Below are 27125 nucleotides of genomic sequence, written 5' to 3'. Positions count from 1 at the left end.
GGGTCAGATTAACCTCACTTGACCTGTAACAAAAAGGTGTGTCACAACTTCCTCACACTTCTAATTGGTGTCGAAATAAAACTGAGGCCTGTTGTGACAGCGTTGTACCCAAATGTGACTCATCTACCTGATACATCATCATATACGTACGCGCCTGCCCACACCCACATATGCCACACAACTCCACGCACAGAATCTCTCCAACCTGAGAAATTTGTTAAGATGTTTCCGTTAACCCTTAAGGACGCACACTTCTTCGGGAGACTCTCGGTGCAAAGCCAACGTTAGAATTTGGCCGGAGACTCAGAGGGTGGGTCGGGGCGCTGCTTCGACTCAATAAGGGCACCGGACAAAGAATCATAAACTTACACCAGGAATTCTCACTGGCTCTACGTGCTCCTAATAAGGATATATGTGGGAGCTGGATCGCCAAAAAGAGACAGGAAGTCGGCTTCCCGGAGCCTCAATAGTGCAGGTGCACGCAGGAAGTGACCACACAGACCTATGGTGCACATGCACATATGTCCTTAGGTGTGGAGCAGCTAAGGACAGCAGAGAAGAGGCTGATAAGACTGGCTTTTCAGACAGGCAGGATCGCACACACACACACACACACACACACACTCACACGCACACCAAGCAGGACAACCATCCCTTTAAGAGTTCCTTTGGATGACGTCCATATAAGGAGATATTGGAGCAAGTCACATGGGGGGAGAGAATGCACTGCTCAGGTCATGTGACCATTCTGAGGAAATGAATGAATCTCCCTTTTAAAGGGTGTGTGAGTGTGATGGGTGGGTGTGGGTGTGTGTGTGTTTACAGGAATTAATGTGCTTCTTTTTTTTTTTTGCATTCTTAACTCACACACAGATTTATGTTTAAATTAATTTATTCTTTCTTTTTTTTTCAAACTTTATTCTCACCAACTCCTCCCTGACAATAAGTCCCCATTGTTTCCTCTGCACACTCATACCATTGCTCAAGATGTTTCAAAACTTGTCAGCGTGCCTGAGTCATGCATGCATTACAACACACACACACACATTCTCTCACACACTAACACACACACACACACACACACACACACACACACACACACACACACACAGTCTCTCTCTCACACACACACACACACACACACGCGCGAGCTCCCTCCCTGCATTGCTCACTAGCACAGTCAGAGAGAATCTCACAGGCCTGGCTCTCGGCTCTGACTCAGACCGTATATGGAAGAAGCTAGCAGGTAGCTTTAGTCCACTTTCCTCTCATCCATCTTCCTATCTCCAGCTCTCTCTCGTTCTCTTTCAATCACATTCACTTTGTTTCATTTATTTGCCACATTGCTCCTCGCCCCTGAATCAACATCTCCTCTCTTGGTTTTCCCAGGATAGGGACAGTTATAGGAGTGCAGTGTGAGGTCAGTGCACATATTTGCCCGTTTCGCTCCCTACCGGTCTTTCTCAGTCAGTTAAGGCATCGCATTCCTGTCGAGTTTCATACACAGACACCGAGAGGAGGTGTGGCGAGAGAGAGGAAGAGGGGAAGGAAGGATGATATGTGCAATGCTGTCGGTAATGTAATATTACAAGACAGTAATTTGTACAGAGGAAATCCTGTGTCAAAAAATATACCTCAATTCTCCAACCAATTGTCAGGTCTCTGCACAGTGTGCGATTCTGTGGATTATTCCCAGATACAGCTCTGACTGTCTGTAACCACATGACCCCCCCCCCCCTTGCCTCTCAGATCATTTGCTGTGACCGTTTCAGTCCAAAATAAACACGCCCAAGCAGCATGTGGTTAAAAATGTGAGTTTTCCTGAACAATGATTAACCTGTTCGGGGGGTTTCAGGGGCGGACGACTTGGTTTTGGACATTCAATAAACTCTCATAAGTAGAATTTAACACTGGGCCCCTCTGTAAAACAGGGCCCATGAGTAACGTCCACTCAAATTGTGTACAAACAACAACCAGGGCCTCAGGGGCTCCCGGGGGTCTGAGACCACTGGACAGTCGTCTGCTTTGCTTGTGATCTAGTTCTGACTGGAACTTCTCCGAGAAATTGTGGAGAGAACAAAAGACATTGATCCCACAGGCCTAAAGCTTGCATTATTCTCAGACAATTAAATTTGAATTGGTTTTCTTTATTACCTCTGCCAGGGAGATGATCTTTTCAACCCTGTCCATTTCTGTCGGTTGGTTTGCATGCTTGTTTGTTTTAAGCAAGATTAGGCAAAACCTCCTGGACGAATTAGAATGAGACTTGGTCAAAAGATCCATAAACTCTTGGTGTGGATCCAGATCCAGGATTTTCTTTAATTTTGTGAGATTTTTATCAAAATTTGCTGTTTTTCCAGGGAATAGTTCATGGATTAATGAATAAAGCTGGATAGTGGACGGATGATTGTATCTTACAGGAATTCTTCAACATTCAGGTAAATTCAGAAGATTTCCCCAGTTTCCAGCCTCCATATGTCTGTGTATCCCAATTTTCAGAAACATATACAAAATATTTAATTAAAAAATATACACATACACATTTACTCTTGTTGTTTCACAATTTTTTTATTACAAAAGAACATTTGAGCAGTAGGATATCAAAATGAGCTGCAGATACCAGTGTCCGGACAGATTCTCCACGTGTAGTCAGGCAGTCCAGCTCTTCCCCAGGTCTACCAGCTCCATGCCTTCACAGTACGACCGTGGCCTGGAAACCCGCACCTGCTTTCATACGGGAACAACAACACCACATAATCACATAATGAAACCAATTACATCCCTTTCGAGCGCACACATGAAACCCAGCGCTCACCGTGGGCGTCCTGTGGGAGGCCAGCTGCTGCAGGAGTGGGAGTGGAGTCCAGTGGATGGGTTCCACAGGCCAGCTACAGATGGAGAGGTCACTGGCCTTTCCCGAGTCCAACACACCTTCTCCCATACTCATTTCACTCCCCCTCCAAGCATACTGGGAGCTGCAGGTGATACACAGAGCCAGAGGTTGGATGACAGTGTCTGAATGAGCATCAATACGTTTACACATTTACATTTTTATCAAGAGTAACATAAGATAAAGATCAGGAGAGAGAAAGGATTGTCATTAGTGATTATTCTGATATAATGTCTCCTACATTGGACGTTTTTTATGTGTAATACTGAATGTGTGTGTGTGTGTGTTTGTGTGTAAGTCAGTGCGTTGTGTACCTGTGTGGGTAAATGGTATTGATGCGTGTTCCGTGGCTGGGGCAGGTGGAAGCCAGTGACAGCGTGTCGTCATGGTAGCAGCAGGGGCGGTCGAGCGCCCGGAGGTGCAGTAACTCATCGGACCGCGTGAACGCAGGATTGTCCATCGAGTCCGCAGATCCCGCCCACGAGCGCAACCAGAACCGACCCGACAGCTCATCAAAGTGGTTGAACCTGCGATAACTAAACACAGCAGATCATAATGAGGGTTGAATATTAAAGACTCACAATATCTAGATTATAGTTGAAATAACTGGCTGTGTATTAAAGGGAGGGATCTGAATTATCCCATAATCATTCTGCAGCCTGACGACATACAGCCAGAGTCATAAAGAACTATCCTCAACTAGAAGGGCCCTCAGTAGAATGTGTACCCACGCACCATAGTTCCTTTAAATTCAATCAAGCTCTTGATTAATCGATTCCTGTCAGTCTCAACTGTCAATCACGACGTTTCACCCCATTTTACCCCATCAATTAAAGGGTTCTTTGTCAATATTGTTCAAGATCAGTGAAGAAAGATTCACGGGCAATGAAGACATGAGAGTATTGTATGTACTCAACCAGCACTTTATAAGTACACTATACTTACTGGGCAGGGCCTGCGTAAAAAGCCTAACTTCCTTGTGACATGGATTCCACAAGATGTCCGAGGAAACTTGATCATAACTGCACAACATAAATTTCTCAGCTGCACGTTTACACTGTCAATATCCTGTTCCACCACATTCCAGAGGTGTACAACTGGATTCATATCTGATAACTGGTTAACATCTGATAACTGGTGCACATCCAGATACGCTGCGGCATTCAACTGACAAATGTTGGGTATCACTGTCCCTAAAGAGTGCCAAGGAAACATTCCCCTCACCAGCAGCCGCCCTTTGGTCATGTGGGTGAGCGCAGGCCGGCAGGGCGGTTAGTGACAGACAGGTCAGAATGAAATGATTGATCTTGATTATTAAAGTCCTCCGACAGACATCTGCTTTTTTTCTTTCTTTTCAGATGGTTTCATTTATTAATGGCTTTCGAGACGTGAAGAGGATTTCAACAAATAAGATAAAATAGTGTTTCACATACAAATGACCAACTTTACCTTTAAAGTAGATTTATTTTCCGTCACTTTTTACTCCATCGCATATCTGATCAGCTCAGCTCTCATCTTCAGTGAGAGTTTTCGACAGCAAGACTATGACACCTAGTGGACTTTGATGTAATTACATCTACTGTACATGCACCATCTCTGTGGTTTTACCTTCCTGGATGAAACACACGATCTCCCACAAGTCATTTGAAGCCATGTTTTGTAAAATGCATAATTATTTTTACCATATTTGTTAAGATGTGTGTTATATCGATACTTAAAAAAAACATTGCACTGCTCTGTTTTTGTATTAATTCTGTGGTATGTTGGGAAGAATTGTGCACTAATAAACTAAAAGTGGGGTTTTTGTAACAGTGTTTTATGCTCGGAGGAGGATTTTCAATGCTTTAATCAGAACCATCAGACCTGCAGCAGGTGCAACTGGATCTAGGAAGCTCATCAGCTCTTATTGGGTCAATCATAAGGTCAAAGGTTTGAAACCTTTTAACAAAGACTTCAAGGAACTTCTTTTAAATCCACCTATTTTATACTGCTTACCTGAACAGAAATGATTGTTATTTAGTACTTGGACAAGTAAGTACCAATAAATAAATAAATGTAGGCCTTTTCAACCCTCATTGGCTTTACATCATACATGTGAAACCCTGTGTGAAATATTACCCATTGTATATATTAATCTTTGTATTGTAGGTTGCATGTTGGAAGAATTTCATTTCCGGTAATGATGTCTGCAAATGTTATCAAACACATGACAAATGTTGTTCTTGAGTGTTGTTATAATATGTACATGTACACATCTGTGAGCGAGTGTGTACCTGCTGCGGGTCTGGTCGACTTTGGCCTGGATCAGAATGGCTCGGTAGCGCCGCACTGCCAAAAAGGCCAAAACGCTGATGACTGTCACCATGATGAGCAGGACGGCAAGACATGCGCCCACGAGGCGCGCTCGAGTCATCCTCACGTCGCACCGCTGACCCATGTACCAGAAGTCCTCTCCTACCAGGCAGCTAATCCACAGAAACACAGATACACGCACATTTTCTTAGGTGGTTCATTAGTGTACAAGTAAGTGCACCCCTGTATGCATGTGTGTGTGTGTGTGTTGTGTTCTCACCGGCACACTGGAAGTTGTCCTGGATGGTGCGTGCAGATGCCGTGGTTGTGGCAGTGGTCAAAGCGACAGACAGACGAACAGTTATAGTTTGCAATGCCGGGCTGGTAAACACATCTGTAGCCTGAGGGGCACTGCAGCAACCAGTCACACACGTCCCCCTGCAGACCTGGAGGGCAGAGGGGTCAAAGGAAAAGGTCCGTTTCATTCTATGTTTTCAATTCTGTGTTTGCGATGTCCCCTTCCTGTCTGTCTGTGGTTCTCTGCCCCTCTAACCCTAATCAATATGTGTTGACTGTACAGAAGCATATATTGATAATAGTATCGACATAACCCTTTAAATATGTCTGCTTGCATGTCGATGTTAAAACACATTGCAGATGATGGGGCATGTGTTCCAGGAAATAAGTAAATAAAATAATGAATACAGGTTTTGGACGTCTTTTTAGTAAAATGCTGTGAGACCTTGCAAGCACACGTGACAGTAATTCTATCTTCCAACCTATGAATCCACCAGTAAACAGTAAAAGAAATGACTGAGGATGGTTTATTCCTCACGTCACGTGTTCTGACAACATCAGAATGCAGACCCCCCCCTTGAGTTATTGTGAATGTGCACACGGCAAACACAGAAAGTGAAAGGAGCACGATGAACACATTCCATAGTAATAGTTTAATGTCAGAGGAAGCCAAGATTACTCATCAGATTTATCACAATTGGATGATGAGATTAAGTGAGTCAATCTAACATTGTTATGACGTCTACATTAGTTTTCCTGTAACTGGGTTTATTGAGTAAGTGGGTTAAGAATGGAATTTCCTCCCAGGTAAATGAAACCACTGTGGTTAAGAGCTAACCTGGCAGTTTAAGTATGTTCGGTCACTAGATAAATGAAAGGAAATCAGGGAAGAGAGGTGGAGAAATGCATGAAGCAAACATCTCTGTCTGGACTCAGTAGCCAGGTTGCCCCAAAAGAAGCTGTAATAGAAGTAAGTAGGCGCCTCAGCAGGGTCTCACCTCCCAGCGTGACGTTGGTTATCCTGGACGATCTGAACCACCTCCCCTCACGAGCAGCCTGAGCGAGTCCCGTCCGCTCCAGCAGCGACGTGGGGCCCGTCTCCCCGAGCCACTGCAGAGCTCCACTGGTTTTAAACTCCACCAAACTCTGCACCGCGTGACCACTGGAACGACAGCAGAACGGTACATTCACCCGCCAGCAGCCGCCAAGCACATTTTGTGCCAATTCAATTCATCACTCATTCATTCACAGAATTTTGTGATAAGTTTGACCTGCTGACAGCTGCTTTCAGACATGCACTGAAGTCCGGACATTTTTCTGAAAGTGTCCGTAGGGTCTGTGTGTGAGAACGTAAATGTCCAAGTCAGGTGCTCAAGACATTTTCAGACCTTTTCCTGCCAGGCCCCCGGAAAAATGTCAGTGAGTCCACTTGAGAATACGTCCGGAAAGTGTCTGGAAATTTTACAGTGAGCGAGTGGGCGTGTTGATGAGGTTTCAGACACGCTACGGACGCAAAACTAGAAGAACACAAATATCTTAAGATGAAAAAGAAGAGCCATATATGTAGAAGACACCGATGAAGATGTCAACTTGTGAAGACAAGAATCGAGCACGATAAGGGCTGATGCTGGCGTCTTTATACGTCAGGTCCTGCCTCCTGTGTGGTCCCCTCGCCTGACTGTTCCGGACAAAGTGTCTGACTCGGACATTCTACGATGTTCTTCATATGCACACTCTGAAAAATGTCGGGGCACAACTTTCCAGACATTTTTCAGGAGACGGTGTCTGAAAACAGCTTCTGATTGGTCCTCCTGGCACCATGACCATGTCACAAACTCGATCCAGTGTTCGGTTGAGATATTTCCACCTGGGTCAAAGAGGTGGATCGACAACTCCAGAGCCAAGCACAAGTATTTTTCAGAGAATCCAATGCTGAATTCCGTAACTTGAATTTAAAAGCAACACGTGAGAGGGACACACTTTGGCTCTGCACCACCTCACCTGCTCCAAACTCCCAGCAGCCTGCTGAACCCTGGAGCTTTCTGTAGATATGGCTCCATCTGAAAGAAACAGGGAGTAGGAACTTTAGTCACACTAAATAAAGCTGTATATTAGTATGATTCTGCATGCCAGTGTGTGTGTGGGTCTACACAGCCCCTCACCCAGGCAGTGGTGTCTTCCTCCAAACCAGCGGGGGCAGCAGATCTGGACTCTTCTACAATCATCTGAAGCAGCAGCTCGATTGACTCCCCTGTACGGAACAAGCAAATAAATCCATTACAACAGGTCTGGATTTTGTGAAGAACACAAAGAAAACATTACCTTTCACAGTTGCAGGCTGGTCTGGAACAATGTAGAACTTGGGCGTCGGACTAGTTGAGGAGCTCCAGGTGGGTGCGGAGGTCAAGGCAGACGTGGTGGTGGTCTCCTGACTGGGATACTGGGTTGTCCGTGGTGGAGGTCGCCACGGTGTTCCAGCTGTGGGAGTGTGTGTGGTTGTGCTGCTGGGAAACGGCTGCATGGTCCCATCCTCTGCTTGTACTTCTCTGTAATCTGAATTTGCAGTGGTGAGCGAGGACAGAGTCGACTGTGCAGTAGTAATGGAGCCGTGGGGCTGTTTATGCGTAGCAGGGATGTGAGTGGAGGACAGCAAAGGTGTGTGTGAGGGTGTAAAGTTGATTGTCGAGGATGTAGGCTCGGTTTCGTCATCGGCGTGCGCGGTGGGCGTAGTGACAGAGGTGAGAGACGTGGGCGTGCGAGTTGCGTGAGAACTTCCAGAAATCGTGGTATGCGTGTACGAAGGTGCAGATTGATGTGGGAACGTGCTGGTCTGCAGAGGAGGAACAGGTGAATCTGTGGGGGAGTTTTCTTGTGGGAGTGTGTCAGTGGGACGCAGTGTAAACGTTTCAGTGGTGGTTTCGGTGGCGGCTGAGTTTTGACTCGCAGTGTCGTCTTCGGCCTCGGTAAAGGAGGGAACTGTGTTTGCATCGGTGACATTTGTCCGTGTGCTTTCTGTTCCTGTGAGTGTCTGTGTGAATGCAGAGGGCGTGTGAGGAGAGTGTGTGAGGCCTTCTGTGCTTTGTGGAGAGTTGGTTTCACTCTGTGTGGAGGAAATGTGAAGCTTCACCGCGTTGTCCAATTTGTCAGAGGGCTCGAACGCAGCAGCTCCACTGGAAACGTCAGACGTGGTGGATTCAAACGAGCCCCATCGACTTGTGTTGGGCTGGAATGACGCCGCCGCCACAGAGCCAACGGCGGCGTCCGACTCTGTGATGTGGGTGGCGGATGACTGATGAGTCTCAGCGTGCGCCCGCGAGGATGTGGACGATCCCGTGGGTTCGTTATAAGTATGTGCACTGCTTGCGTCATCCCGCGGAGGTTCGGTGGGTGATTCTAAAGGGTCCGAGGTGATGCCGGACGTCTGATCAGAGTTAAGTCTGTCTGTGCTTCTCTGGCTTCTCCAGGAATGGGGCCGAATCTCTCCAGGTGTCCCACTAACTGCTGCACCACGTGGGACAGGGACGGTGGCACTCTCCCAGGTTGTCAGTGAACGTAGCTCAGGAAAAGAAGAAGTGAGAGACGGGAAATGGTTGAAGCTGGATCGAGAGGTGTGAGCTTGTGTGGTTTTATGTTTACCTGAGTGTTTAGGTGCGAGACTGGTTGTGTATTTGTATGTGCCTGTGCCAAGTAAGGTGTTGGAGGGCCTGGCTGTTGCATCGGTCGGAGTTCTAACGTGCTCGTTGCTGGGGTTTGTTTCCGTGTTTGATGCGTCTGTGTGGCGAAAATAGGGGTGTGTCGCAGATATGGGCCCATCGGAGCGGTGAGCGGCTCCAGATGTATCCGCTCCATTGTTCGGTCTTTCCTCAGGAAGAGGGAGAGTTCCCGTCCGAGCCACACTGAGTCCCTGCAGGGGTGACGTGGGGTGCAGCAGCCCCTTGCCCTGGGAGGAGGGACCAGACACGGGCCGAGGCCCAGGACTCCACTCCAGAACGTCGTAGCGGTGACCTCTGACGCCCTCTGTCCCTCTTACCGCCTTTTCACTAACACGTCTTGTAAAGCTGGTTCCTGTCGGAGACCAGGGTAGGAGGTCTCCGTCTGAATGTGGGCTGGTGTGGTCCTCCGAGGAATTCCTCTCATCTTCCTGGACTGGATAACCAGGAACAAACAAAAAAAAAAAAACAGAGAGGGGGCCAGAGTGAGCAGAGGCAGACTGGAAACCAAAACAACATCACTCTCTCTCTCTCTCACACCACAGCGAGCGTGATAAGAACTTTCCGACTGACAGATTTACAGCTCGCAGCACATTTTGAACAATACATTTCCACAGGAGGAACCACAACATTCCTCTTTTTTTCCAGCAAAGGCCAGTAGCTCCAAAACAAGTCTCTTCAAAATGTCATTACGACAATTAGATCAAACTCTCGTGATCGGGGTGCAAGGGCAGGCAAGTGGGGCCACACTGACTCAATAAGGCAAACTGGGTTATTGCGTAAACAGTTTCTCACCATAATAGGACAGCTGAATTACATCGGAGGAGGTTCCTGCTCCCGTCCAAGTGAGGGCGGCTTTGTTTCCGTCACAGCCAGAGAGCCGAGCCGTCCCCGTGCTCTCCAGGACCTGATCGTGAGCTTTCTTGTTCCAAACACATCGAACCGAAACGCTCGAGTCACCTTCCAACCCTGCTGCCTTCAAAAGTAACGTCCTACCCGGAGGAATGCGTATCATCCAGGTGCAAAGTGAAAGCTGGTTCAAGGAGTTGAGCCCGTGGGTGTCACTAATAATTCCAGGTACAGTGAGACTAAGGCGGCCAACGGGCCCTTGGTCCAGGCTGACTTCTCCACCACAGCGCTGGGGCGACAAGGCCAATGTTTTATCTGAGGAGAAAGAAAAGGTATATGTCACCCAGTTTAATTATTTAAACATTTATGGGACACAAGATGTGTAAAGTTCATCCTGAGATTAATTAATTTGAGGATTATCTAAGATAGGATAATGTAATTCTCATGCAATATAAGCTTAAGGAAATATACAAGTATTAATTGCAATAAAAATAAAATATACAGGTTTAACATAACAGTGTAACAGGATTGCACATTAGTCAGCGATCTGCAAAGATACAAATAAGAAACAGAAATGAAACCAAAGGGTTTTAAGTAGTTCTCCTTTCTTTCTTTTGTCTTTTATTGTCTGATTTAAAACACTGAGTTTTACCACAGAACTTGACCTTCTACACAGAAACCCCCACAAAGCAGCACTGTGGTGACTTTAAAGTACCAAATACTAGAAGAGCAGTTTCAGACAAACATTAAATCCAATAAAAAGTAAGTTAATTTAACAACAGCGCGTAGGCTGTGTGGTGCAGTGACAGTCAGATGTCGTTACCTGTTGTGATAATAAAAAGCAACAGGCAGGCGTGGAGCAGCATTTCCAATCCTGAGACATTTCAGAGTCGGACACCAGTTTAATCCTAACTCCATGCGAGTTTTCCGACGTGAGCACACGGGCGACCGGCGACAGACGGATCTGCACTTCTGACCAGACTGAAGCGGAGAGGCGTCAGGAACTTCCCTCCTCCATCGTCTCCTCGGAGCGGAAGCCTCGGCGCTGTCAGCTCTGCGTAATGAGCCGCACGTGTGTGAGGCAGCGCGTCCCGCAGGGTGTGGGGGGGTAGGAGGCGGCAGAGGAGACAGCTTTCCTCGGCCTCGACACGGCCTCCAGGCTCCAGGCCGTTTGAAACTGTCCGCACCTCCGAGGATTCAAAGGGAGGAATCCGGTGCGCGCTGCGGGAGATGCGTCTTTACGCACAGCGTTTACGTGTCACAGGAAAACCATAACCCACAGGAGGGACGGAGACGAGGACGGGGGCGGTTCATTAGCCACTCTGACACTCCACCAAGTGACATGGCCGGATCAAACTGTCCAGGGGGAGACATCTGTTGTTGGACACCCCGACCCCCCCACAACACCATACACCCGACTTCCAGGCCAACTAATTGTTTAAAGTCTAGTCCGGCCTGATAAAAGAGGAGGGCACGAGCTTCTTGATGTCTGAATGTAAGAACCACCATACAAAGTTTTGGTTTTATGGGATGTAAATTTATCTGAGACCTTCACCATCAGGCACCTTTCTGTCATTGACCTTCACTGCCGTACGGCGGGGTTTAAAAATAACATTATTAACAATATACACCTGTCACATGCTTTGAAAGACCAATCATAAATCTATCCCCTTTAAAACAGGCACACCTTCATTCCTGGTTCACTTGTTACCATGGCTGTTTTGTTAGTGAACCCCAAATATTTTCCTCTGATCCGCCTGTGGGCTGCATTAATAGGGTTTGTATTTAACATAACTGGAAAAAATAATATTATTATTGAAGTTAATATATATATTTATTCTTTTGAAATTTTGGGAATTAAGGAACCAGATCACGAGGCAGATGCAGGAAGTTTTCTTTCACTTTCCTTTTCGTGAGTTCAGTTTAGGGGACAGATATTTATGAGTGTGTGTGATTTGATGCAAATCCCAATAAAAATCAGGGTCTAGTAAATTAAAATGTTTTATATAAAGACTGTTATGCCCTCGGTGGAGGTACGTGCTCTGCTGAGTGTCATTCTAGTGGCCCTGTGTGTTGCTATTAAACGAGAACAACTGAAGTAAGAGGGTCAATTATTTGGGATTTCAGTTTGTTCAGCAATTTTGACCTGACAGATCAAAAGTCATCACGATTTTTTCCTGTGTGGAAAATCTGCTCACAGCAACATATCCAGTATGATACGTTGAGAGTAATGAAACAGGATGTTCACCTTTAGCCAAAGTCTAAAGCATTTATTGTACTGTAACAATTATTGTACTCTCATTTAATTAGAGGCCATTCTGCACGTCCATCATTTCATTTCATCCAACCACTTGTCACATGCACACACAGATTCGTGGTTAGGTTTAACAGAGGAGCTAAAAAACAAAAGTCGACCTGAGCAGGATTTATAGAAAAGAATTTCCTTTATTGATGGAAGAAGAGCTCCAATGAAACGACAGCGTTACAATTCATCTGGACCTCGATGCTTTTAAAAGCTGCGGAGCTGTTTGATAAAACCTGGAAGTTTTCAGCGGTGCCATCTTTGCATATCCTCCGGGGGGGAAACGTGCACTTTTTGAAGCGGATTATGAAAAGAAATAATTCTATGTGTATGACTCTCTGCGAAGGACAAGTTGTGTTTTTTTTAAATCAAAGCTAAATTTAGAGAACTTTCTAAACTTCTTTCTCCGACTCCCGAGTTCTGCAACGGCCAGAAAGAATCTATTTTGTGAAACATAACACAGATAGAGGAATCGCTTTGGCACACACACTGTAGAACGTAAAATAAAACAGAATGGTCCTTTTCAAAACATGCACATACAAAAACACACAAGCTTTTACTGACACGTTCTCAAACTTCACTCGTCAGGTGAGATGGTCTCCACGGGGCAGTCACAGGCACTCCTGTCTTTTTATTAATAGCATTACTGTGGTTTATAATGAAAGCTTGAGGTCTTACAGGAACGATCTGCAACACGCCTTGATGTTCAGTGTTGTCTTATAACTCATACATGTGTGATGGTGGAACAAAAACGATCCAACTTAGAATAATTCGAGACCAGCCCAGAGGCTTTTGTAATATTTGCTGTTTGTGTGTTATTAAATTCAGTCACAGCACTGGTTGGGTTAGACTGTGGGTGTGTGTATTTGTGTGTGTGTGAGCAGATAGTACAGTATGTGGCTTCCTCTGTTCAGCCAGTACGAAGGATGATGTGGACCCCGGACTCAGTAAAAACAGGACCGCTCATGTCTCCCACTTTAAGAGCGAAGGAAGCGTCTTCAAATGGTTTCTGCATCTGACCTGAAACAAACACAGATACTGACGTTAAAGCAATAACACACCTTTTCTTGTTACAAATACAAATTCATAGGATATGCTGCACGTTGTTTATACATAAAGTATAACTGCGTTTACTCGAAATTATATATATAAAAAAAAGAAAATATAAATAAATCCCTATTTAATTGTTCATGTAAATTCTTTAGGTTTCTGTTTGAGCTGTAGATGTGTCATTTGTGGCTAGAATCCTGCCGAGGATAAAACTGAAACTGAAGTTAAACTCAGATGTGGGTCGACTGACTCTGTAACACAAACTACCGAGTAGAAAGGCACTAGGAGAACACTAACGTCCGCCAGGGCTAACGCACTAGCTTGCCACGATACAAAAAGGGAATATATGAACAAACCAACAAAACGAAACTGACAGACGGTCACATCAATGTGAAGTTCAACTCTGAGTTATACTGCTTCTGCCTGAGTTTAGCTTGGAAGAAGACATCCCTCCACTTTCTGGACGGTCAACAAGCTGAGGTCTAAACAGAAAACTCCATACACCGCTGGAAATAGTGTATAAATGTAGGAGAGACTATGATGGAAGATATTTCACTTCCTCTACCTTAGGCTATGTACGTATCAATCACCCGTTGTGTGTGTGTGTGTGTGTGTGTGTGTGTAAAACCATTTTCTTTGTGTATGCATCAGTAAGGGTTTCCCCGGGGTGTGCTTATGTTCTGGTATACTATACAGTAAATAAAGTTGTATGGCGTTGGTGTGTGTATACCTTTGCCGAACAGTCCCAGATCTCCACCGTTCTTAGCTGAGCTGCAGTCACTGAACTGAGAGGCCAGATACTCAAACTTCTCATCTCCAGACTTGATCTGTTCTATGTACTCTGCACAGAAAAGAGAAACGACCAACAGATTAAATAAAGAAATCCACCGCATGGATTCACACCTCTCCCCTGCCTCCCTTACTCTGAATGAGATCCAGGGCCTCGTCTTTAGATCGTGTGATAGTTTGTTCCCGCCAGGAGGACGGACGACGCGACTGACTGTGCTTCACCAGGAGGTGGGAGCAGCGGACCTGCGTGTCAGAAACAAAACAACATGAAGAAACAGAAACTAATCAGTGTCAAATCACCAAGAATCAATCATAATGATCAGAGACGGGTTCCATTAATTTCTTATCACCTTCTTTAGCATTGTTGTGATTATTATAATAAAGACATTAAAAAATATATTCATAATAACCTTATCTGGTTCTCCTCGGCCATCTCCTACTGGACGTTCCCACTGACTGGCATTAGTGATGTGGTTGAAGTAGTAAACTTTACCTGGAGGCGAAGGGAGAGAGAGAGAGAGAGAGAGAGGAATTAAAGCTTTTATTCAGACACATTCAGAAAGTGGAACAAGCTGAAAACAACACACCGACATTCACCTTGTAGCGTTGATAAGGCGAATGGCAGGAATTCAGTTGGATTTTAGTTGTTACAGCCACAGTGACACAATCGCTGGCATCGTGATACTTTACATAAAAATGATTCCGATCTCTACGCAGTGAGATGTGCAGGTTTTAAATGTGAGGAGAAAGAAAGTTCTAGAGTTGCATTGAGTCTGGACTGAGGTGTTGCCATCGGTAGAGTAGTAAACAGTTTGCTCGTTGCCCCCATAAACAAATTACAGTTTCTTATTTTACTCCTGTCGACATTCAGCAGCATTTGAAGCCATGTTTCTGACGACCTGCTGCATTTAAGTACAACATAGAACATAATGTGTAGTATAAATCTTTACTGTCCTCCAGGTTAATAAAACAGACACATACCCGATCAGTGAAATCACACATTATAACTTATGTCAACATTTGTGGCTTAAATCTCATCAGTCACTTTGCACAGTTAAGAATTGTAATGATTCTTGGGATGACGGACCTTTAAAATACACATTTAGTTGCCAGAGAGACTCTGTAGCGCCTCCCAGAGTTCAAAGTCACCAACTAGCTTCTTGTTCATGTAAAACGTTGAGCTGATTTTGCCATTTCAACATTCCTGGAGAGTTTATTCTCAGCTCTACAGTTTGAATTCACCCTCTCTAGCTTTGTCTTGGTGGACATCATCTCCTGAGGGAAAGATGCAGCACTTCAGCAGCTAAAAGTTCCACCTTTTCAACAACTCGTCACCAACTTTGTGTGTCTGTTATTCAAAAGGAGGGCGTGTAGAGTACAGTGGGTGTGTCAGATATTTTTCTGCTCCCTGTTGTGTGAAATAACCATAATCTTATCCTATCTTGGATCAGTGTTAATGATAAAAACATCCCCATTTTTACCTAAACCGAAAAGGTTGTGTTTTCACCCCTGTCTGTTTTTGTTTGTTTGTTTGTTTGTCAGCAAGATTACACAAAATCATCTGAACCTCAACATTTTCCCCACTTCCCAGGGAATAACTCATGAATCCTGATACATGATGAGTTGCACATTTAGGGAACTAATATCCGAGTGTATCAATCAATCAAGTAGTATTTATATAGCCCATATTAACAAATCACAAGGTGCGACATCCTCTGTTCTTAACCCTCAACAAGAGTAAAACTACCAAAATAAACATTAACAGAGGGAACAACTTTAAGAGTGTGAGCTGCAGCCCCTGGTGTGAAGAACAGGCCGTTTTTAAAATGTCTGTTTTTATAGAACAGAATAAAACAATCTGCATCACACGTAAAACCAGTGCTCCCAGATGTTGATGCAGATGTAAACATGAACCTCTCAGTGCGCAGGTGAGGCACTGGGAGCGGAGTGACGTCATGCGGGGCCCTGCAGGTTGAATGGATCATCATCAACACACCTCGTCACAACCAAACACACACAACACACACACACAAACACAGACACACAACGCAGAGGCAGACATCGTAACTTGCAGCCTCTCCCCCGTTAAACCTAAACTTCTTCTCCGCCTCCTCTCATCACTGAAGCCTCGACGCTGGAGCTGTTAGCTTCCGATGCTAACTTCACTACGGATTACCATTTGATCCGGCGGGCTAGCTTATCCGCACCGCGTTTCATTACCTGAACTGCGGCTCATTCTTTTCTCCCATCCGGACGGTAGCTTCTCCTCGTCTGCCATTATTAATTATGAACTATTAATATCAATACTTCCCCCGAAGCGACGTTTGTTAAGTTTGATTTCAATGTGGCTGCCGTGAGACAGGCCGGGGATGCAGCTAGGCGAGTTACGACACTCCGCAGCGGCTTTACGGTACGAGTTGTTTTCAGAAAGCGGGCCCGCCCTCTTCGGGGGTTTCTCTCCGTTCATAGGCTGATAGGAGCTGTCAATCGTGACGGTGCTCGTTTAATTGGTCGAGAGGCAGCTACGCAAACTGCAACTCCTTTACGGTAAACGGCACGGAGCGTTGCAGAAAACACCAGCGACGAGGGGATATTTGATTTTCTGTGCGTTTTAAGGTAAGAATAAAACATCAAATAGACTTTAACTATAGATAAAAGCTAATGCTAGGTGTTATAAGTTTACTTTACGTGTCTGCGTTTACCTGTGCAACAATACGACGGCGTTAGCTAATGCTAGCTAAACAAAACAACCTGGTTTTAAAGCCAATGTTTCTTCCACATGTTCTATAACTTCTAACTTTATCTGCTGTTGTGTGTTTGCTCAGTCGTCGGTGTGTTAGCAACACTTAGCTTAAAGCAAAACAGCTCAACACAACCTACCTACAGTACGTAGCATGTAGCATGTCTTACTGTTGAAGCACGTTGCTTTATGCTAACAGGTCTCATTCAAATCAACGAGGGTAAATGACAGACACACATTTGTGTAACACACTGCATAATATTAATAACAACTATAATGATAACGACAGAGTTGAATCAAGACCTAATCTTATAACCTATTAGACAAGATAAGTTAATTTTGATATGTCAACAACAAGTTGCTTTTATATAAAGAATATAAAAGACATAATGACATATTGTAAAAGTTAGTCCAAACAAAAGGAAGCGTTTTAAAAGTTTCAAAGAGGTCTGGACAAGGAGATGTTAACGGAAGTGGGAAATACCGAAGTTCTTGGATCTGCCCCCTGATGTGGATCTGCACAAAAACTGAATGGATTCTTCCCTGATCAGTTGTTTTAGTGTAATCGTGCTTTTTAAACAAACCTACAAACCATTCAACCGACAAACGGACAGGGGTTAAAACATAACCTCCCTGGAGGAGGCGATTAAAAGAGGGAAAGTATCGTTGTAGTGGGAGGACTTAGTTTAATTTATACTCTGCTCTTTATGGTCTGAGGGTTTGGTTTTAAATCGACTCATTCATTCATTTTTGCCTTTTCGCTCATTTTATTTGGCTGACAGGAACCGAAGATGATCGAGGTGGTCTGCAACGATCGTCTGGGCAAGAAAGTCCGCGTCAAGTGCAAGTATCCTTCACTGACACTGTGCACATGTGACGCTGTGCGGAAAACGTAACGCCTCCAATTATGAGTTGTGTTTTAGATTTGGTAAATGAGCAGAAATGTGCTGTTAATCTGTCCATGCTGTCCTCTATTTCAAAAATAAGATGCACCGTTATCTTGATGAATTTATAAAAAGATCAATTCTCCAGTTGCTCGACAAGATGTAACGGGATGATTTCAGCTAACATCCTGTTAACCCGGGTTAGCTCAACCACATGTAAAGAACAGGGCTCTGAATTTGTCCAGCTCCTTCCTTAACCTCCACGTCTCAGCTCTGAAGATACCATCGGAGATCTGAAGAAGCTCATTGCTGCCCAGACAGGAACACGGCACGACAAGATTGTTTTAAAGAAATGGTGAGCTCTCATCTCAGATTCTGCCTCAGCTGACCCCAACATGTGAATCTGTGGCTGGTTTTTCTATTCGCAGCTCAATTTTTCTCTTCTGCTCCCACAGGTATACCATATTCAAGGATCACGTGTCTCTGGGCGACTGTATCCTTTCAACAATTGTGCGTGCGTGTGCGCGTGCGCGTGTGTGTGTGTGAGAGAGACACACTCAGAATTGGGACTGTAGCAAAGTTTTTTTTGTATTTCTTCAGAGGCATCTGATCATTTTAAGCACCAGCAGTCAATAAATTGTGTAAACTAAGGACACCCTGTGTGAAGTGGTGGCAAAAATCGTGCATATAACTAGAATGTCTCGGAGCGCATATCTATGCCAGGGTCAATCTTACAATTCTGTCTAATTGAAGAAAAGTAAATGGAAAAAGAAAGGAGTCTAATTTGCACCTGTACAAACTATCCCTACCTGGATTCAACACTTCCAAAAATCCATTTTATTTTTGTACTTTTTGGCACCATCGACACTCAGCAACCTGTTTTCTGTAAATATTTTATTAACCAATTCTGATCTGATGCATTTGATCAACAATTTGTCTGTCCTGAGCCATTTTACTTAACCGACCTCTGCAGATGAAATTCATGATGGGATGAACCTGGAGCTGTACTACCAGTAGACTGAAGACCGCACGACAATGCTACGCACACAGAGACACGCACACAGAGACACGCACACAGATATGAAAAGATGGATTCTGTTGCAGGAAACCATCATGATCAGACAACAGAAGAGAATCTACATTGGAGAAAAACACACATTACATTGATAAGTTTTAGCTTTTAATTTTTGCTGATGAATTTGTATGTTTGATGTTTTGCAAATAATTTTGTTTTGATATTTTGGAAGTAAAGCTGATATTTACCTACCCACCGAGCAGTGTGCTGATTATTGTTGTGCATCATTTGTTTCCTCATGTGGAGTGACTGAAATAAATCGTGTGCCTGTATGTGAACGTTAACTATACTCATGTTACCTTTGGTTTACATATTCATACTGAATACAAAGATTATTACACTAATAAGTAAGATTTGTCTTGCAGCTCAAAAATTACATTTTAGTACTAGAATGTCCCTCAGTAGAGCGCACAGGTCCAACAGTCTCCTTTTTTAAATACAGAGAAAAAAAAAAAGGTTTACAAAATTGTCACGTAGACATCAATATCCTGCTTTGGTTTTTCTCCAAGATCCATGAGTTATTTCCTAGGAAATTGAAAAAAGGTTAAATCTATCTTGCAAAATTGACTGGGTTCTTTCTTGGCCCGGGTCTCGTTGTTCTACCAAGTTTTGAGGAAATCTGTTAAGTAGTTTTTGAACAAATAAACATAACTTTAAACATTGACAGAGATAATATTGCAGTAATCCTATAAAACGATGTAATACTGTTAAAGCTTACTTTTATTTAAGAGGCATTTTCATTACTCTTGTTTTTGAACTTCTAATCGTAAGAGTATTTTTACTGTGGTATTGATACGTTTACTTGAGTAAAAGTTGTAAATATTCTTCCAGCACTGTTTGGTCTGGTTCTATTTATTCATAGTGTTTAGATGACTTTAATTAGGTTAGGGATGTGTTTCCTAGATTCCCTCGGTAGAATTTGCTCAGAGCTCTAACCAGAAGAATGAAAACAAAAACCCAGCTATCATCTGATCATCTGAAAAAAAAGTTTTATTCACATCACTAGATCACAAGTAACAGCATCTCTCTCTCTCTCTCTCTCTCACACACACACACGGGTTAATGCAATCGATGGAAACCAGTTATCACATCGACTCTGTGTGGATGTGGCTCCTCACAGCTCTGGATCCACGTCAGCAGTAGTCAGAGTAGTCCTCCTCCACGTAATTGGCTGGGAAGAGCCCCACCTGGAAGCGCGGGAGAAATACAGGTAAGAAAAAATGAAATAAGAACCATCTCTGTGTTTAAGGTGTAGATGTTTGCGGATTCCTCACCCGGCCGTACACTTCTCCTCTCCACCAACCGCTGTGACCTTTCTTGGACAGGATCTTGATTGTGTCTCCCTCCCGCAGCGACAGCTCCGAGCGGTCCCGGGCTGAGAAGTCGTACCTGGCCCTCGCGACGCCGAAACTCTTCAGGCTGTCTCCTGTGAGACAGAGCCCATGTTACACCAGGGATACGCTTTAATGAATAGTTTGACATCTTGGAAGATTTCTTTTTTAACTTCAGCTCCATCATAAGGTGTTTTGCAAAGATTCTTGGTCTCCTCGGATGAATTGCAATAACTTTGACCTCTTGAACTTTTTTCTTTACATTTTCCCAACGTTTGACACCGAATACACCGACACATTCCTTTAACATGGCTGCAGTGTGTGAAGGGACAGAGACGCACTGTACCTGGTGTGGTGTTCGGTGTGTGGTCGGACGAGTTGCTCTGCTCCGGTTGTTTGTGGGGCGTCAGCAGAGTGGTGTCCACATCCTTAAAGTACTCCTTCAGGGAGTTCTTCTGGTAAAACTGAATCAGCTCCTAACACGGGAGGAGGAGGAGGAGGAGGAGAAACGTGTGAGGAGGAAACAAAGTTGATTGTAACTCTAGTGTCAATGTGTGTGTTTGTGTAACAGTCTCGTGAGGTTTCGGACTGCGTGACGGTGTTCAAACTCACAATCAAACCCTTGAATGCTTTCTTGTCATTGATGCGGTACAGGCCTTCAGCGGACGTGATCTTAATGTGTCTGATGTCCATGTTGAACCTGGGAGAGAGAGAGGAGAAGGGAAGGTTCACACAAAAGTCAGACATGATGCATCCTTGGTTTTTACTGTGACAGTTGAACGATCGCGATGCTGCTCTCAAAGGAGTAAAAGCAGATGTTTCCACTTCTGCAATCGACAGGTGACAACGGCTGAATAGAACATGAACTACATACAATCAACTGAAATGTCCCCGGGAAAGAAGTGAAACCTGAGCTCAATGCTATTCAGTAATTTATCTTTATTTTAAACAGACATGCATCTGTTAATATCAGGGTGAGTTTAGCTGAAAAGTTAAAGGTTTTAAGTTGCCTGCTTTATGTGTAAAAAGGGCAGCAACTGAAGTTTATTTTTGTAATTGATTAAACCGCTAATGTCCTGATTAATCCTTTGTTCTATTAAATGTCGGTAAATTGTGAAAAATAAACATGACACGTTCCTAGAGCTCATGGGGACGTCTTCAGATTGACATGCTTTGTCGAATAGTTCAGAAGCTGGAACCAGAGAATTTGGGGCTTTTTGGTTTGAGAAGGATGCAACATAACGTTAATCTGATAAATTATAGTTACACAAAAACATTGCTTTAACATTTCAGTGTTTTAACATGCACCTAAGATCTGCTTTTACACTATACTTCATTTTATATATGTTTATTTATTCACCTTAAAACTATAAACTGAAAGCTTTCAATAAAAATAAACTATATTTTTGTCCAGTTCTGGGTTTGTGGATGTAAATCCCCTAAAGTGAAACACTGCTTGTTATTGATGAACTAACGGAGACTCACTTGATGCTGATGGCGAACTCGCCTCCATCTTTCTGCCGCACGAGGAAGGTTCCGTCAGAGCGGGGCATCAGCAGGTTCTTGGCAGCGGTTCTGTCCATGTTCCCAGCAAACCTGGACAATCACAGTCAGAGTCAGAACAGTATTCTTGTGCTTCAGTAACTTTTGAATTTTCTTAATCAGAAATAGAACTACTTGTACGGTTAACACAAATGCAACAGCTCATAATATCCAGGAAGTGTCACTTGTTGCCCAAGTGGCTGTTTCACAGTTTTGTTTTTAAAGTTGTGGCATCACTTCATATTAGATGGTTCTGTTTAACATTTATAAGCCGTAAACAACACTTACTTTAATACTATACTGTATTTGAAAGTAGGTATAAGATGTTTTTACTAATGTAGAGAGTTTTATTTTATTATATCTGAGTTTTACTACATTTTCATACATTCCTTGTTTATGCTTCAGCCTCAGGAGCAGTTACAGTTGTTGACAGATACAATAACAACCTGTTATACAACTACTTTATAGTGTGTATTTAATGTTTCTGTAATGCTTATAAATGCTCAATATTTTTGTCTTGGTGTAAAACTTATATGTGACAGCTGCCACAACCTCCATCCTTGATATGACCACCAGATGCTGCTAAAGTCAGACATTTTAAAATCCTACACAGTGACTTTAAAGAAAATACCTGTTTTCTGGTACACAGCACTCGAGGCGACTGATAACTACAGGATCTCTGACACATGGACAATAAGAGGTTCGAGAGCTTATTTTAAAAGCACCAGCGCTTTTCAGTGTCTGCTTCTGTTTTATTTATATTTTTATAGCTCTACACGACAGTTACTCTGGGTCAACACTGTGCTCTTCCTCTGTCAGTGCGGCGGTGCACTGCAATACAGGAAGAAAAAAAACAACCTTTGGGGTTAAGAGTGGCTTAGTGATTTAAACTAGTTCCTGTTGATACTCACCAGTTGAAACCAGACAAGTCAGGAGTCAACCTCTGGGAAAGAGAGAGATCATGCACAGGTTAGACGCGACACTTTGCAAAACTCATGTGGTCATGGTGGTAACTGTAACTTCACTTCCTACGACTGCCAATGTTGGTGTCAGCAGCAGCAAATGGTGGACGGCTGCTACAAGCCGACAAACAACACAGGACTAAGCAGAAGATGCGTTTCTTTTGTTTGTAACTTGTGACATCTTGATGTCGGCTTGTGTCGGCTGGTGGATCGTACTCACGGGGACGTAGGGCTGAACCTTTCGACAGGGGAACCATCCCATTTGACCGATAGTCAGGTTTCTTCCCTGAGTGACACACACAGTTTTATTTATTTGTATATTTATTTATTTTTTGTAGCATTTACTGCTTGGAAAGTAGTAAAAATACACACCAAAAGGAGTTTTACTGATGGTTAATTTTATAAGAGCAGGACCCTGACACTGAAGCAGCTCAAAGGAATTCAGCCATTGGGGTTTGATTTATTCTCCATATCAAAACCTTTCAAAAAGGAACCACATAAATGCAGATTGACGGACGGATTGTGCATAAGTGAGGAAATGGAAGATAGAAAATGAGAAGCAGAAGGAAGGAAGACAAAACACGGAAGCATTTCTCACCCACACATTAACCTCAGAGAGAAAAAAGGCTTGAAAACACGACAGAATCAAGTGGGACCCCCCTCAGGCTTCAGTGTGTGTTTCTTTAACTTTACCTCCCACCACTGCAGGTCAACCTCAGCGCGGGTCAGCTCGATGATGTCCCCTTTGGACAGGTGAAGCTGCTGGCCGAAGCCCACGGGAGGCGGAGGCAGCCCGTAATACTCCTGACATACCTCCATCTTGGGAAATCCTGAGGAGCAACGAGGAGAAAGAGGAAACGTTCGGAAGGAGAAGTACAAAATGTGCAGTGTACACATTTACAGTGGTGAGTTTTTTACCAGCGCCGGAATGTCCCGAGGACTTCTGCGTTTTATTCTGGAGGAACAAAAAGACAAAAGAACCAGAATCAGATCTCAGGTTTTATGGATTTGCAGCAGACACATTTTAAAGGAGACATATGATGCTTTTTCAATGTTTCTGTCCTCGACTGTGTTATATAGGTTTTTGTCTAAAGACTAAAATCTGCTCCTGAAACCTCTTCACTCGTCCCCCCCCAATATAACCAAATTTCCGACATTTACTCCACACGCTGGAAGTGGTCGACCAATCACCAGCTGACCAATCAGAAGCTTTATCAGGAGGGGGGGGGGCTTAAAGAGACGGGAGCTAAAACCAAGAGTTTCAGTCAGAGGCTGAAAAGAGGAGCTGCAGCAACGGACAGTTGGAGGAAAGTGATTTGTTTTCTTAACATTAGAACAAGTAAACATTTTCAAGTAACACCCCAAATTAAAATGATTAGGGGTTATAAGGTCTCCTTTAAAGTAGAGGCAGTTGTTTATAACCGCTACAAATATAAAGTCAAAGATAAAGTTTTACCTTCTTGGTGCCACTATGATCTGTAATCACAAGAGGAAAATCAATGTTAGATGTTATAACTACTTGGAATCATGATTCTGATTATAAACACATCCACGTGCACGTAGACAGACCTGAGCTTCGCCCACAGGCAGGTACTCTGCCCAAACACTCTTTGTGCGCAGCCATTTTACAGCGAGTGCAGCGATATCCCTGGAAGAATATTCCCCTGCAGACGACAGACGGAGAGATTGAGCCTCAGCTGTCAAGTGTTTTTTTTTTTTTTCTGTTTCTCGGAGCAAACGGTACCTCAGCAGCATCGCGCAGGCCTTGCAGGAGGTGGTTTCCTCGAAGCAGTGCATCTGGAAGTCGTGGTTGTTGGCTGTGGCGTTCTCTGGACACATGTTTGACCTGCAACCATGAAGAACGACCGATTTGACCAAAGCCGGGGAAGCGAGTCGTCCCTTTAATACTTGCAGGTGGAATTAATTTCATGAAAGAAATACACGTGGTAGTGTAGCTGCAACACAAATAATGTAATTGCCAAATAATGGAATGTTTGCTCACTTCCTGTGTTGAACCAACAGCAGCTAAACATATTTACTTCTGCTCGTCTTCTAATGTTTTAAAGTATATTAGTACATCCGCCATGGAGGTTATGTTTTCACCTCCGTTTTTTTGTTCGTCTGCAGGATTACGCAAAAAAAAAAACAATGGATTCCCACGAAACTTGGCGGAGGGACAATATTTGGGCTACTGAAAAACTTTTGGAGGATCCAGGAATCTTTCTTTGACATTGTGAGATAGGATGTTTTGGGACATTTTGACAGATTTCTCCTCAGAGAGTAATTCCGGGATCTTGATAAAAAAAGGAAATCAGGAATATTAAGGGGACGGATATTTGATGAGTGTGTGCAAGGTGCTGCAGATCCAAATAAATATCTGGCTCTAGCAGGTTTAAATGTGGTTTCACAAGGGGGCTGGAGGTCCATACCTACACTCTATTTTAGGTATGGAAGCCTATTAACTTTTAATAAGAGATTTATTTGGCCTGTTGGGAGCGAAACAAGTGAACACAGCTTACCGTCACTTTTTAAGTTGGTAAGTGAATGTGATAACAAACCCTGGATATTTTTCACATCCAGCAGAAATGGAGAAACATTAAAAAGTCTTGTTTCTTCTCACCAGGCAAAATGCTAAATCCAATATCAACTGATTTTGAGCTCTGTCAACAGGTCCAACACCTCCTGAGAGAAACGTCTGAGCACAGCGGAGCACTTAGCCGCTCTATGTTCACCAGCTCATTTGCTTTGTTTGCTAGTTTGATGCTGAACAGGTCGTGTGCAGTGGGTTTGTCAGAGCTTGTGAGAAAGTGAGGCCCACAAAACTGTCTGAAGCCGAATGATCGATCATACGACTTTGATGATATGTGCATGTACGTGTGTGTTGACTCACATAGCCATTTGAAACTGTTCCAGCCATTTCTTCTTCATATCTCTGGTTTTGAAGAATAAATCGTACCCACACCTCCCGAAGCAGTCCAGCAGGAGGAACAAGTAGGACCACTGCTCTCACACACACACACACACACACAAACACACACACAGTATTATAAGTGTACTATCTGGTATTTTCAGTGGTGCAGAGTGAAGCGAGACGAGGAGAAAACCTTTTTATTGTCCTTCTCTCCAGTGGTTTCATCTCGTATCTGGTAGTGCTGAAGTTCGATGACCTCCTTTAACTCAAACGACTCCCCGCTCTTCTTCTTGCACACGAACATGGCTTTATCGAAGAGGAACGCATGCCTGACGGACAGCGAAGTACACACAGACACAACAAAAGGTCAGATCCATGGTATCGACGCATGGGGAAATACTCGGAGACACATAAACAACAACACACCGGTCCTGTTTGGACTTTTTCTCCGAGCTGCTGATCTTCAGCTCTCCATCAATCTTGGGGCGACCATAGAGAGCGAGAGACTGAGACTGGACACAAGAGGAGAGGTGGATGAATAAAAAACGAATAACAGCTGAGAGTAAAAATATTAAAATGGAAGCTGTGACCCCACCATGTTTTCTATGGACAACTGGAAGGTGGTGATCTGCCTGATGATCTCATTGTCTCGCTTCACCTCGTTTACACTCTGCGCCAAGTCCTGGAAACACACACACACACACACACACACACACACACACACACACACACACACACACACACACACACACACACACACACACACACACACACACACACACACACACACACACACAAACAGATGATAGTTTAAATATCATGAATTCCAATCAGTAATTGAAATAAAACACAAATATACACACTTACTCTCATGGCATCAAGAGCTGTGCGCAGGTTGTCCTTGTCTGTTGGGTCTGTGGTGTGTTTCACCAGCTCCTGCAAACACAGATACACCACAACAAATTATAGGTAAATCCATAGACTGTAAATAAAGATGGATGACATGTCTCCACTTCCTCCCACTATCCAGACATGAAGCCAAATCATCCCGGGTACAAACGCTGCCATCTTGTGCATTTGGCACCAGAGTCTGCTCAGTAGTGATCAGGGGATGGAGCCGCGGTAACGAGGTTTCACTGAGACATGCACTCGACTAATCGGGAATCAGTCGTGATGTTTCAAGCCATTTTACATCATCAAATAAATATTTAACACACACACGCTCACACACTCACCTGTAACAGCAGGTGGTATTTGAGGACCCTCTGTATCGGGACCATGAGTAAATCTCGGAGGGAGAAACGTCCACTGTTGGCTCTCTTTGAACATTCCTGAGGGAAAAAGAGAAGAAGAACGTGAACATCTGCAGCAAACCAGTGTCATGAGGATGCTGCCGATTCAGCCCTTCTGCTTGTTTCCCCTAGTGGCCAAATACAGTACTGAAAACAAAAATGTAATATGTCAGTCTAAAATCGAAATCATTTCCCAGATAAGTCTGCAA

At 43.9% G+C, this 27125-nt stretch overlaps 4 protein-coding genes across 6 annotated transcripts in view; 1 reads left to right on the top strand and 3 right to left on the bottom strand.

The window, feature by feature from the left end:
• Positions 1-2547: 2547 nt before the first annotated feature.
• On the bottom strand, positions 2548-11401 carry si:ch211-14k19.8 (mucin-5AC). Of its 2 annotated transcripts, none has more exons than XM_034599408.1 (11): positions 10862-11401; positions 9985-10353; positions 7802-9625; positions 7642-7730; positions 7481-7539; positions 6478-6641; positions 5463-5628; positions 5164-5355; positions 3205-3426; positions 2816-2975; positions 2548-2724 (listed from the first exon to the last, which is right to left on the bottom strand). In XM_034599408.1, the coding sequence occupies exons 1-11, from the start codon at positions 10902-10904 to the stop codon at positions 2650-2652; spliced, it is 3363 nt and encodes a 1120-aa protein (XP_034455299.1). In that variant the 5' UTR covers positions 10905-11401; the 3' UTR covers positions 2548-2649. The 2 variants fall into 2 exon arrangements, with proteins under 2 accessions (XP_034455299.1, XP_034455289.1); XM_034599398.1 differs by having other exon boundaries at positions 2548-2727; positions 10862-11073.
• Positions 11402-12463: 1062 nt separating this feature from the next.
• On the bottom strand, positions 12464-16580 carry pin1 (peptidylprolyl cis/trans isomerase, NIMA-interacting 1). The gene is made up of 5 exons (XM_034600051.1): positions 16400-16580; positions 14590-14672; positions 14314-14422; positions 14121-14231; positions 12464-13360 (listed from the first exon to the last, which is right to left on the bottom strand). The coding sequence occupies exons 1-5, from the start codon at positions 16455-16457 to the stop codon at positions 13251-13253; spliced, it is 471 nt and encodes a 156-aa protein (XP_034455942.1). The 5' UTR covers positions 16458-16580; the 3' UTR covers positions 12464-13250.
• A 72-nt stretch (positions 16581-16652) lies between these two features.
• On the top strand, positions 16653-19089 carry ubl5 (ubiquitin like 5). The gene is made up of 5 exons (XM_034600060.1): positions 16653-16795; positions 17702-17766; positions 18075-18158; positions 18259-18296; positions 18777-19089. The coding sequence occupies exons 2-5, from the start codon at positions 17711-17713 to the stop codon at positions 18818-18820; spliced, it is 222 nt and encodes a 73-aa protein (XP_034455951.1). The 5' UTR covers positions 16653-16795; positions 17702-17710; the 3' UTR covers positions 18821-19089.
• A 753-nt stretch (positions 19090-19842) lies between these two features.
• LOC117770274 (proto-oncogene vav-like) overlaps positions 19843-27125 on the bottom strand; it is a 14602-nt gene continuing 7319 nt past the window's right edge. For both annotated transcript variants that reach the window (XM_034599542.1, XM_034599530.1), the window contains exons 12-29: positions 26860-26955; positions 26492-26560; positions 26220-26306; positions 26051-26136; positions 25818-25953; positions 25604-25713; positions 24458-24559; positions 24283-24377; positions 24170-24189; positions 23632-23668; positions 23407-23543; positions 22934-22999; positions 22663-22694; positions 21695-21805; positions 20822-20909; positions 20556-20685; positions 20153-20304; positions 19843-20065 (exon numbers count right to left, since the gene is read on the bottom strand). In XM_034599542.1, the coding sequence (XP_034455433.1) occupies positions 20012-20065; positions 20153-20304; positions 20556-20685; positions 20822-20909; positions 21695-21805; positions 22663-22694; positions 22934-22999; positions 23407-23543; positions 23632-23668; positions 24170-24189; positions 24283-24377; positions 24458-24559; positions 25604-25713; positions 25818-25953; positions 26051-26136; positions 26220-26306; positions 26492-26560; positions 26860-26955 (1608 nt within the window). In that variant the 3' untranslated portion in view covers positions 19843-20011. The remainder of the gene's footprint in view (positions 20066-20152; positions 20305-20555; positions 20686-20821; positions 20910-21694; positions 21806-22662; positions 22695-22933; positions 23000-23406; positions 23544-23631; positions 23669-24169; positions 24190-24282; positions 24378-24457; positions 24560-25603; positions 25714-25817; positions 25954-26050; positions 26137-26219; positions 26307-26491; positions 26561-26859; positions 26956-27125) is intronic.

Source organism: Hippoglossus hippoglossus, chromosome 1 (assembly GCF_009819705.1).
Source record: "Hippoglossus hippoglossus isolate fHipHip1 chromosome 1, fHipHip1.pri, whole genome shotgun sequence".
Classification (NCBI taxonomy): Eukaryota; Metazoa; Chordata; class Actinopteri; order Pleuronectiformes; family Pleuronectidae; genus Hippoglossus; species Hippoglossus hippoglossus.
The sequence above is the reverse complement of the archived record's forward strand: the minus strand, read 5'-3'. Positions and strand labels throughout refer to the sequence as shown.

Coding starts and splice junctions, on each gene's coding strand:
- si:ch211-14k19.8 (XM_034599398.1), bottom strand. CDS start 10,904: ATGCTGCTCCACGCCTGCCTGTTGCTTTTTATTATCACAACAG. Junction 7,731..7,801: donor CCAGCCTGCAACTGTGAAAG/GTAATGTTTTCT, acceptor TGTTCCGTACAG/GGGAGTCAATCGAGCTGCTG. Junction 5,629..6,477: donor AACCAACGTCACGCTGGGAG/GTGAGACCCTGC, acceptor TCTGCCCTCCAG/GTCTGCAGGGGGACGTGTGT.
- pin1 (XM_034600051.1), bottom strand. CDS start 16,457: ATGGCAGACGAGGAGAAGCTACCGTCCGGATGGGAGAAAAGAATGAGC. Junction 14,423..14,589: donor GCCGAGGAGAACCAGATAAG/GTTATTATGAAT, acceptor TCTGACACGCAG/GTCCGCTGCTCCCACCTCCT. Junction 14,232..14,313: donor GGCCCTGGATCTCATTCAGA/GTAAGGGAGGCA, acceptor TTTTCTGTGCAG/AGTACATAGAACAGATCAAG.
- ubl5 (XM_034600060.1), top strand. CDS start 17,711: ATGATCGAGGTGGTCTGCAACGATCGTCTGGGCAAGAAAGTCCGCGTC. Junction 18,159..18,258: donor AAGATTGTTTTAAAGAAATG/GTGAGCTCTCAT, acceptor CTGCTCCCACAG/GTATACCATATTCAAGGATC. Junction 18,297..18,776: donor TCACGTGTCTCTGGGCGACT/GTATCCTTTCAA, acceptor CGACCTCTGCAG/ATGAAATTCATGATGGGATG.